This window comes from Festucalex cinctus, chromosome 1 (assembly GCF_051991245.1).
Source record: "Festucalex cinctus isolate MCC-2025b chromosome 1, RoL_Fcin_1.0, whole genome shotgun sequence".
NCBI classification, from domain to species: Eukaryota; Metazoa; Chordata; class Actinopteri; order Syngnathiformes; family Syngnathidae; genus Festucalex; species Festucalex cinctus.
In genome coordinates, this window is record NC_135411.1 from 33,163,996 (window position 1) to 33,175,768 (window position 11,773).

General features: G+C 43.9%; 1 protein-coding gene across 1 annotated transcript; it reads left to right on the forward strand.

The window, feature by feature from the left end:
• Positions 1–254: 254 nt before the first annotated feature.
• sco1 (synthesis of cytochrome C oxidase 1) lies at positions 255–4,080 on the forward strand. Its single transcript, XM_077531063.1, has 7 exons — positions 255–554; positions 879–998; positions 1,555–1,645; positions 1,792–1,989; positions 2,415–2,507; positions 2,954–3,069; positions 3,839–4,080. Exons 1-7 carry the CDS (start codon positions 399–401, stop codon positions 3,971–3,973), a joined length of 909 nt encoding a protein of 302 aa, XP_077387189.1. The 5' UTR covers positions 255–398; the 3' UTR covers positions 3,974–4,080.
• The last annotated feature ends 7,693 nt before the right edge of the window (positions 4,081–11,773 follow it).

Here is an 11,773-nt window from a genome sequence, read left to right on the forward strand (position 1 = left end):
CATAAGATTTCACCTTTTAGTCTTTTTACTTTTACTTTCACCTTAAAGAAATTGAATCAGAATTTCTACAAGTATTTTGTAGTATCCATTCTACTTAGCGTCAGTAATTTTGAATCGTGACTTTCTGATTTCATAGTACTGTACATTAAGTAGTAATGGTAGTTAGTTTTACATCCTCTAGTCGGCAGCACAGAAACTTAAACAAATGACTGACGACGAAGACACCACTTCCGTTTTTTCCACAGCTGATCTGAGAGCAGCCAACTGACAAATGTATCCACGGACTGAATGTATTTTACCGTTTACGGTTCAAGGAACTGATCTGAGCGCAGCAATATTTTAAGGGAGAGTTCCGGTTTCTCTGTCACATTTTGTAAAATTAATAGGTGCAGTGAAAGATGTCGGTAAGTGTTTTGTTTCACCGCCTGGGCTGCAGGCGGTTTGGTGGTGATTTTAAAGTCTTCCAAAGCGTCAGATTTATTCACCGCCTCGTTCGGCGAGACTTGGGACCAACGTGCACGCTGTCACCGCCACCGACAAGCATCTGCTGCCGAGTAGGTCATTCACATTCACCACCAAAGTCAGTTCAGATAAGCGTCAATTTAACGCTATGAATGTGATCTGCTATGGATTGATGCAGAGTACTAATTATGGAATGTCAATGTCTATTATTGTCATTCTGCACAATGCCGACCTATTGTCAGCAAATACCTAAACGTCCGACTCCTTAGGTTTAGTGTTGACATCAATTTGAAAATATAGCTAGCCCAGTACGTGCTCGTGCTGTATAATTTAATTAGCAATTCGCATTGAGTCCTTTGATTGACAGGTGAAATAGTCAAGACAATCCCTCATGCTCACTCATCCATAATTGACAGGTGAATGTGAGGGAGTGGCACACCTGCCTAGCAACACGATGCCAACTTCCGCAAAGTGCCAAGCGGTTTTCCACGCTTTCTCCACCGCCTTCATCGCGGGAAAAATCTCGGAAGTTAGGGGTGAGTTGATTCGTTGGTAAAATGTGTTCACTAAAGTCACCTTCCATCATCTTATTTCTGCAAAATGTCTGCAGTGAACCCCTCTTTATTTCGGGCAGTAAATTACAGACCATCCACAATGAGTGAAAATCTGTGATATAGGGAGAAGATGAGAACACATAATTAAAAAACATTGTTTGACCTTTTGCACAATTTTGAGATTGCATGATTTGGGACCATTTAGGGCTCAAAATGAAACGGAAATGGTTCAAGAATGAGTGATGATGATGATGATAATAATAATTCATCGATTTACCAGTAGCCAATCAGAGCCCAAGAGAATGAAAATCCAGTGAGACTGCATGGATTAGATTGACATTTTACTGCATTTTAATTAAGATTTGTTATAGAATATACAGTATTCATGTTAACATACGCTGTAAAACCCCTTAAAAGTCATTGTTACGTTCTGAATAAATCAAACATGATGAAGAGGGGTTTACTGTCTTTAACATATTAATGATTGAAATAGTAGCTTGGAAATGTTGAAATAATGGTGTGAATGTTTTGTGTATAGCCCGTCACATGGAAATCTTTAGCAATAACTTTAGCCATCGGGGGAGCTATGCTCGGCGGGATGAAATACTTGAAGAGCCAAAAAGAAGCAAGTAAGTTGCATTGGACACATTTACCTGTACATTGACTTATGAGCTTGCTCACATAACATTATACTCATAAATCAAGGTAGCACTGTATTAAAGGCGAGCTCTGAAGCCTCACACTCATGTGTCCCTAATGATGTGATGGGTTACAGTGATGGAAAAAGAGCGCAACAAGTCGATCGGGCGACCGGCGCTGGGCGGACCGTTCTCGCTGGTGGACCACAACGGGAAGTCGGTGAGCAACGACGACTTCCTGGGCCAATGGGTGCTCATCTACTTCGGCTTCACGCATTGTCCTGACATCTGCCCCGACGAGCTGGAGAAGATGATTGAGGTGGTGGATACAATTGGTAAAAGAAAAACTCCAACATACATCATCTATCACGGTGTGGGTTACATTCCAGACCCACCCTTCATAAGTGAAAATCTGAGATGTTAGGCATTTTATATTTAAATATCAAAATGTTCAACCCAAGCACATTATTTCGTGTAATGAAAGTCTGCTACCTTAATGCTAACATATAATGTGAAATGCCATAGACTAGTGAATAGGAATTAGCGTTGATGTAACAGTAATTAATCATGTCTGCCTTGTCTTGCTCTGAATGTGCACAACTTTAAATTTCCACTGTAAAAAAAACATATAGTTGCTTAAAAATACAGTATAGTCTGGGTTCACTGTATTTATGCTTTAACTGGTTGCAGGCGCTTCTTATCTGATCACTTAATGCGTCCTTTATGTGTGTCTGTGTTTTTTTTTTCTTTTTAAATCCAGATAATATCAAGCCTTTGCCCAACCTGACACCCATCCTCATCACCATTGACCCTGACAGGGACACCACAGAGGCCATGAGAGCCTATGTCAAAGGTACGGCATGGGCATAGTGTGACAAATGTGACCCATGACAGAGAAATAAAGTTAACTGAAGTGAAGAAGATGCAATATGATGCTCATTCTCAAGGTCAGATATATGCGACCTGGCCGTTCAGACTGCGGTCGCATTTGCAAAAATTCGGATACGTATCCGATCTAGGACCACATATGAAAGCGACCCAGGTCGGATATGAAATAATTGGAATTGAGCCGTTCAGACTGACATATAAAAAAGTCCGTTCTGAGTTGCATTTGCCTGCAGTGTGAACGTAGCCTTCGACTCACTTCTCGTCTTGTTGCATTGAAAGCCACTGTCACAGCAGACTTGACACCACTGACAAATCCCGGCTCTACCCACGACTCAGCAATTGTGTGAAAGGGTCTTTGCGGGTTGTCATCATTTGATTTCCACGTTTTTTTTGTTTTTGTTTGTTTTTAAGAGTTTTCTCCGAAGCTACTGGGCCTGACGGGGACAAAAGCTCAAGTGGAGCAAGCGTCAAGAGCTTACAGAGTTTACTACAGTGAAGGACCCAAAGATGAAGACAACGACTACATCGTGAGTCACCGTAAACAATCACAGAAAGCCGGCTCAGCATTGATTTATCAGATGAAGGTCAATGTATAGTACACTCTTTATTTCACTTGTAAGACAATTCAGCGCTCTGGCAACACGAATGTCTTACACTTTTCCTACCACTGTATGTCAAAGTTGTCGTACTCGTGTGTAGAAATACTAGTGGAAGGGAGAAGTGGAGACAAAATACAATTGAGAAGGAAGTTTTTGTGCGGAGTTGTCTTTTCAGTAATACTTTGCATAAACCCAATTTGAGCATAGATTTTTTTTAATATAGCTGATAGCTGGATACTAGTGTGTTATTCCTGTTATAGCAGTAATTTACTAGTGAGGTTTAATTGCATACTAGCAATTCAAAAGTGGCAGTAGTAGAGGAAAAACACGACTCGTAAGACTAGCGCTAAATTGCCTTACTAATGAGGACAAAGTATATTACTACATGGACCTTATGCGGGATGTCAAGACGTTAAATAAATATCAAACAGCTTTCTTTAGTTTACTAGTTAATTTGTCTACTAGTAAGCCAAAAGTGACACTAGTTGTGGGAAAAAAACATTACTAGTGTGCCCTAGTCATTCTATTAGTGCTATGAATTTTCTGAGGACAAAGATTGTACTATTACATGGACATTCATATCAATGTATGAGTAAATAATCAAAAGGACTTCCACAATGCTGTTGAGTTGGAGCATTCTGTTGTTTTTCTGCACCTGGCCACGTTTTCACGTTTTGTGGTTTGTGGTGTTTGCCAGGTGGACCACACCATCATCATGTACCTGGTCGGACCCGACGGAGAATTTGTGGACTATTTTGGTCAGAACAAAAGCAATGTGGAAATCTCCAACACCATTGCGGCTCACATGAGAAAGGCCACGACAAAGAAATGATTGGACGCCAGACTGGACATTGGACAAACACCTGATGTACTTAAATCAAAAGTGGCTTTGTTGTTCGTTTGACAATTTAAAACACTATTTATGAAATTCGTAGCAGACTCTTCAACTACTCGTTTTTTTCTGACGTCTCGCGCAATGTTCTTGATGAGATTGGAGTCAAGCATACCTTTGTTGACTCTATAATAGGGGTGGAACAAAACCCCATCTGAATAGGAGAATCGGCTTTGATTTTTGCTAAATCCAATCGTATTTCAAAATGTACCATCTTTGAATCGTATTGCCCCCACCATGTCTCGAGATGCATATTGAATTGTCTTATAAGAGATGCACTCCAGGTAGGCATGGGCCAATTTTAGATTCTGACAATATGATAATGGTAAGGAAAAAATATGATAAATTACAGCTCTGAAATGTTTTTTGAAATATTTGTGTAAATAAAATATAGAATATTTGTTACATTAAGAAATGCTACACGTTAGATACATGAATGAAATAAATAATCAACACAGGCCCATCACTCGTGAGCTTATTTAGCGACATGTTGTCCTTGGGGCTAAGTAGTACCTGCTGGCACCAACGCACGTTAATTGCCAGCAAAAAGGCATGTGTTTTAAATGTTCTGAGAAAGTCTAGTTGCTCTCTCGTCTTCCGCCCTCACTCCTGTGTGCATAGCTAATCACCTCTCCTCTATCTGATCAGCTGAGGAGATGGTCAAAAGCCCCTGGCCTTTATTTTTCTTCAAAGAGGTGGCTCATTTAATAGTCACTGCAAGCAGCCAATCATATGCCCTGCTTCTAAACCCACTCTAAAAAAGAAAAGTAGACATTACCTGTGACAAACAGTTTGAGCTGTTATTGAAATCTTAACTTGTTAAAACTTTTTCAGTTTGAAGTTGTTGATGAGCTGTTTCTTGGAATTGAATGAACTTGAATAGTTTGGGCTGTGGAGAGTCCAGACGTGACAAAAACAACCACCACACCATATCCAGTTAAATCGGGATCAAACTCAATCTAACCGAATCCAATCATTGACTCGCAAGACAAAGGTGTTGTCATTTAAAAACAAAACAAACAACACCAGCTTCTTCCTCCCAGTTTGCTTGGACTGGCGTTCCAGTAGACAAGTCATTTTTCCCAAAATGACAAGAGGAAGGTCAACGTTCATATCTTATGATTCTGATAGAGAAGATCACATCTGTAAGCAGCTGGAAAAGACGCTCCTGGAGCTCTCCTGATTTCGAGACCTCCTGGATTTGACTTTGAATTTGGAATCGCTTCCAGTCTGTCGGTCACGACGTGAAGCTTCTCGCTTCTCCATCAGACACTCATTGGTGTCATCAACTTCTCCACCCTCACCATCTGCTGATTCATTATTACCTACGTCTTCACTTTTGAGGGCCAACGCTCCATCAGGATTGTGTACACCGCAGAGATTTGTTCCACCACCATCGATAGCCACCACTCCACCTGGGTTACTATTGAGGTTCATCATATCACAGACATCCACCAACGCAACAAGACCTTCTTTACCAACTCTTTGGTCTCGTTCACTGTCATGAGGCACCAGGTGGTCAGCGTCCGCCCATCCGTGCCCCTCCTCACCACTCTTGTCTTGACTCTTTTCACCATCAGGAAGCACCACATTCAGAGCATCAACGAATCCGCCATCCACGGATTCGCTAGGTTGGTCCTGCACACCGTCGGGCTTCTCGTCTCCGTAACCTTCGTCACTGCCTCTGACAGTGATGTAGTCGTCGACGGGCGCGACGGCCATAGAGGCGAGAGTGGTCTCCTTGTAGGCGCTGTGTTCCGTCAGGTGAGTCATGGTCACGAAAGCGTGGTTGAGGCCTTGCCTGGGCGTGGCTCTGCTCCCAGCATCCACGTTCAGGAACCACTTTAGAAGGCACACAAACTGGAGCCAGTCGTCGTACTCCACAGTGGAGCCACTCTGCAGGCACATCATGGCCAGGTCTTCAAATGAGGCCCCCAAGTCCAGATTAAATCGAGATATGGCCAGCTCGGTGCCTGACCTGACCGTCCAGCGCTTATTGTTCACTGTGAAGTAATCGCTGCTGTACTTGGCCTCACTGAGAAGATGATCCGCAGGCTGACCGAGGAGCTGACACATGGTCTCCATAGTCCCTTGAAGAGACGAGCAATTAAAGAGGTCAAATCCAAAGTAGAGGTATGCGACGGTACATCCCAGAGACCACATGTCGATGGCCTCAGACAGGGGCAGTCCCAGGATCACCTCTGGGGCTCGGTAGGCCTCGGCCTGCAGAGTCATACCCACTTGCACCGACGTGATTGGTCGCGCTAAGCCAAAATCGATCAGCTTGAGTCGGAAGGGCAGATTCTTGTGGTCTACGAGCATGACATTGTCTGGTTTCAAGTCCGTGTGAGTGACTCCTAAGGCCTGCAGGGCCTCAAATGCCATCAGGAGCTGTGACATTACCGGTCGGATTTGGTGGAGGTTGAGTGGTGTCATCTTTCTCTCCTTCATCAGGTCCTTCAAGCTCTTGTCCAGCATCTCGAAAACCAGACACTGGTAGTCCTGGAAGATGAAGTGTTCAATGAACCTCACCAAGCTGTTCCTGTTCTTATCCAGGAAGCGTATCTTCTGCAGTGCCTGCACCTCCTGATGGTAGTTGCTCATGTTGGATCTTGTCAGGAGCTTGACGGCCACGCGATCCGACGTGTTCAGGTTGAAGCACTTGGCCACGATTCCGAAGCGTCCTTCTCCTAGAATGCTCAGAAGCTTGTAGCTGTAGGACTTGCTGGAGAAGACCTCATCATAAACCTGCTGAAGGCACTTGCAGTCTTTGTGTCTTGCAGCCAAGGCTGACATTTTGGCAGAAGTGCCTCTTCTGCCTTACAAACATGACAACAAAAAAAAAGTTCATTTGAGGTAACAAGTGCAAGAAGCATGCGCCAAACACACAACCCCCCTTTATAGACGATGCGCAACCTCTTTAATGTGTGACAACAGCTGTCACATGACCAATCTGTTTGGCTTTTGACCCTTGAAGCGCTGATGTCACGGACTGCTTGCGTGATGTGATGACCTCATCACAAGGGTGAGATCCTGAGCCAACTGCAGGCCAGGCGGCACCGTGCCAGATCTCCGGCGTTTGTGTAGTATCAACGTGACAAGTTGATGCTGCGTTCAAGCAAATTCGAGGGAGAACGGTTTGTGAATAATAGAAAATGAGCTAATGAATGAACAGCCGGAAATTATGCATATTTTGGTGCTGCATATGTTTTCAGTGTTCGCCAAATAGAGACAATATGCTAACATAACTTTTTCTCTGCCAAGTGGCCCGAGTTAATTGCGTAACGTTTTCTCCTAGTGGTCTTGACCCCAGCACCTAAGCCACGGTTGTTTTACCGAAATGAGAACAGAAAAATGGAGACTAGATGAATTCATGAAGCCAGGGAGAAGATGTCGTTGATAACGGTCTAAAAAAACAAATGGTGCTTGGTGTGGATCGAAGAAAGAGGTGGTGACGGCAAGCCTTTTGGTAGCCAGGTGCTTTTCTGCGTGCTCTGTTCGAGGAAGCTAGTACAGTATTGCAAATTTGCAACTAGCGAGGCAAAACAGTTCCAAAAACTCATTGTTAAAAATGAAGTATTTGTGCATAAATGGCTGGCAAGCGAACACAGGAAGCGTCTGACATCAACTGGAATTCACCCAGCTTCTGCATCTCAACGGCAACGAGAAAGGGCAGTGGACCAATCAGACAACTCTCACTTCTGCTTTGAAAAGGTGTCTAAGAAGTGGTGTCCCGGAATAGATCAACTTTGTCAATCTACATCTTCTTTGCTAGAGACTAGATTGACCGAGAGCTCTGAAATGTAGAGACTTCTCTGACCAGAAATACATTGACTTGCTTTTAATTTGCCGTTGTAAAAGTAGTTCTTTCACTAAAAAACGAACACGCTTGGCATTCTGGGAAGTCTGATTTTCTACTGCCGCTAGCTTTTAATATCGACCTTTAACGTGTATTTTTTATGAAATCAAAACACAAGGTGATTCCAATCAATCTTGCTGATGAGCTGATCAGATATCAGCTGTGTTGAAGAAGTGAAACATCCAAAACCTGGAGGACAATGGACCGGAGTTTGACACCTATGGATTAGACCAGTGGTGCCAGTCCAGCCCTTGAGAGCCCCTAGCCAGCCTGTTTTCCATGTCTCCCAGCTCATCAGCAAGCTTTGCAGAAGCCTGATAACGATCCGGAACATGAATCAGGTGTGTTAGTGGAGAGAAACATGGAAAACAGGCTGGATAGGGGCTCTCGAGGACCAAACTTGGGCACCACTGGATTAGACGTTTTCTTCAGCGAATACTGGATGACAGATTCCAAAAATATTTCCCTAATTGGTGCAAATATGTGGGATTCACAGTCCACAGTGCTATTTTTTTTTTTTTCTTAAAATCACATTTGGTACCACGGCAATTCAGAAAACAGAAAATATTCAAGGTTGATTAATTTCATGTTAATGTGTGCGTGTGTGTACATATAAGTAATGAGGGTCAAATTGTAAAATGCACATCACAGAGTTGAAAGCACTGGACATGGTTATGTTTTGCTTCTGAATGTCTGAAACGTGAAGGGGATGATGTCGTAGTTTCTAAAAATCTGTCTGCCAGGAATTCTGATGTAAAAACAAACAAAAAAAGAAAGTTTCCAGTCCTGTTAGCCCATCCTGTTAGCGTTCCACTGTTGAAGTATTAAAATAACTAGACGAGTTGCGCAGCTGCTACGTTCCTCTTTTGGAAGGCGGATTAGTAACACAAACATTCTCTTTTTTTGGCCCTGACCCGACACGGAGCGCCTCAACTTCTGAACTAATCACCGCCTTTCAAAAAGTCATTCTCACTGTCTGCCGGACAATCCGCGCCTAATAAGTCGCTTCAGTCATTAGAAGGTAGAACAGACGATTCAATGGTTTCAAATGCGACTCTCACTTGCAGTATGGCTGAGAAGTAACCAAGTCCAAATACTTGAGTACTGTACTTATGACCACTTTTTCAGGCATCTGTCCTTTATTTATTTTGGCGACAACAAATTCTTCCACGTTTTTGTTGTTTCTTGTTTTGTTCCAAGTTATTCCATGCAAATTAACGTTAATTTACAAATTTTAAGAGTGTATTGTATGTTTGAGAATAAGCTTGAATAAAATGACTCGATTTCAAGCGTTGATTAACAAGTTTTGAGGTCGGGCAATTTTTTGTTTTCTCTTGCGAGCCAACTTTGTTGCTGTACTTCAAGGGATAGTTTGGCTTTTTTGACATGAATCTCTATTTCATCCTCACCTCCAGTGTGTGCGATCAGCACTGACTTACCCCTGACAGCGTTCAGCGAACTATTCCTTTAACTTTAATTTGTGAACCGCTTGGTTCATGTTTGCTTTCAAAATCAGCTTGTTACTTTCTTTCAACCTCCGCACGTGTGCGTGCATGTGAATTTGTGTGAATTTGTGCTCATTATGTCACCTGAAACCTAATAAAAATCCCATTACCTTTCACCTTAACCGGATACTTCAGAGTCTTGCCAGAGTCGTGAAGTTATGGTCAGGAGACCAGAGGAAAGGTCAAAGGAAAGAAAGATGTATCAAAGCACCAACTAAACACCATCTGCCACCCACATGGTTACAAAACCAGAATCTTACACCAACCTCAGAAACTCTAAATTTCAACAGATTAGGCAGATATCTAACCTGGCAATAGCCAGATTGATATTGTGCTTCACTCAAGGGAGTTCTCCGCAATATCCATCTGGTACCTCTCCACGGTATTTTGCTTGGGAAAGGCGAGACATTCTGTACAATAATTCGAGCTGATTGGATGATGCGGCATTGTACATGTTTGTTTTAACCAATCACGGCCACGGGTGAAAATTTCGTCTTCGTGCTTGTCGAAGAGGGGAGAAGCACAAACATCTTACCAGAAATGCACAAAGTGCCTCTCGCTGTTCAGCATTGAACAAGGAAATGATGAGTAAATCTGCAAGAACAGAATTAATTGTAGCGTCCATTCGTCCATGTTAGGTTTGTTTGTTAGCCCCCCCGTGTTGGCGCTAGCTTCCTGGTTTCGTCACAGTTACATATCCCGCCCCCAAGCACAATGTCGCTCTGTGATTGGTCCAAACCACAAGATGTATTCTCCGCCATATCCGGAGTTTGTAAACTCACAAATACCGCGAGAATTCATCTTGTGAGAGCAATGTTAGGAGATCCTAAGAGACCAGAGTAAAAACTAAAGGGAGGAAGGAGGGAAGGATAGATGAAGCAGAGTGAAATCCATAGACACCAGTCTCCACTGATTCAACAAGCAGTGGGAGGGAGAAGCGAATTCTGTTTGAATTTCAGTAGATGCTGGTGTGATGGATCTGGCATGTATAAGAACCTCCGTTGACCAACAAGGCAAGCGCAGCCCTCCCAGGGCCCCACAAGCCGCGGCAACGCCACGACACAACCCTCCGGGCCTCCCGGGGGCCACCAGCCGGAGAGCCAACCCAGAGCACCCCCGACACGGCTCGTGCCCCAAACCCAATGCACCAGAACAGGGCCCGGGCAGGCCCCCACGGCGCCCACCGGCCCACAGCCCCCCTCCCCCCAGGACCTCCCCGCGCCCCACCCACACCCCCCACGACCCAGCCCCCGCCGCCTCCCACATATGCTACTCGCCAGTGTTGTTCATTCAGCTCAGTTTTTAGTTTAACTTTATTTCCAACTGGCAAGATTTTATTTGCTGTTTCAAATTCAGCACATGGAAATCCACCCATCCATCCATCCATCCATCTTCTTGACCGCTTATTCCTCACAAGGGTGGCGGGGGGTGCTGGAGCCTATCTCAGCTGGCTTTGGGCAGTAGGCGGGGGACACCCTGGACTGGTTGCCAGCCAATCGCACGGCACAGAGACGAACAACCATCCAGACGCACAAGCACACCTTGGGACAATTCAGAGCGCCCAATTAACCTGTCATGCAAGTCTTTGGAATGTGGGAGGAGACTGGAGTACCCGGAGAAGACCCATGCGGGCACGGGGAGAACATGCAAACTCCACCCAGGAAGGCCAGAGCCTGGACTCGAACCCGAGTCCTCAGAACTGGGAGGCGGACATGCTAACCACTCGATCACCGTGCCGCCCTCGCCTCCCACAGTACATCACTTTTCAGTGCACAAAAGGAAAGGGCCAATTATTATTATTTTTTTCTTGAAAGCTACTTTCAACCTGTCATGTTTTGGTTCTGTAGGGTTGGGATTTTTTTTTTGTTTTTTTGTTTTTGTTTTTTGTTTTTTGTTTTTTTTGGGGGGTGTGATTGTCTTGTCTGTGTTTGGTGTTTTTGTCATGTGTTCCTGGTTCCATATTATGAGCAATACTACGACTTAGGCCACAATTACAGTATATTCTTTAACTTATCTTTTGTGGTAAATGTTTTACATGTTTTACTTATATTTATATTTTTAGTCTTATATATATGTCTGCACTAGACAACTAACTGCATTCAATCTTATTGTAACAGGTATAGTGACAATAAAAGGCATTATGTTCTACAAGTAGAGAATGTGAGTACTTTTGCCACGTGTACCTCTGACTTTTCAGGAATGTTTGCTCTGAAACGTTTTACTGGCTCAAGATGATCACCGTATTGGGTCGTGTATGTGTGTTTGTGTTGTGGGGAGCAGGTCTTGGCCTGAGAGCGACACAATCAATGCAGCTGTCACCAGACCTTCAAGTGACCAGTTGAATGACAGCCACTTAGTGTCTGCGACCCCCCTTAC

Coding starts and splice junctions, on each gene's coding strand:
- sco1 (XM_077531063.1), top strand. CDS start 399: ATGTCGGTAAGTGTTTTGTTTCACCGCCTGGGCTGCAGGCGGTTTGGT. Junction 555..878: donor CGACAAGCATCTGCTGCCGA/GTAGGTCATTCA, acceptor CATAATTGACAG/GTGAATGTGAGGGAGTGGCA. Junction 2,508..2,953: donor CATGAGAGCCTATGTCAAAG/GTACGGCATGGG, acceptor TTTGTTTTTAAG/AGTTTTCTCCGAAGCTACTG.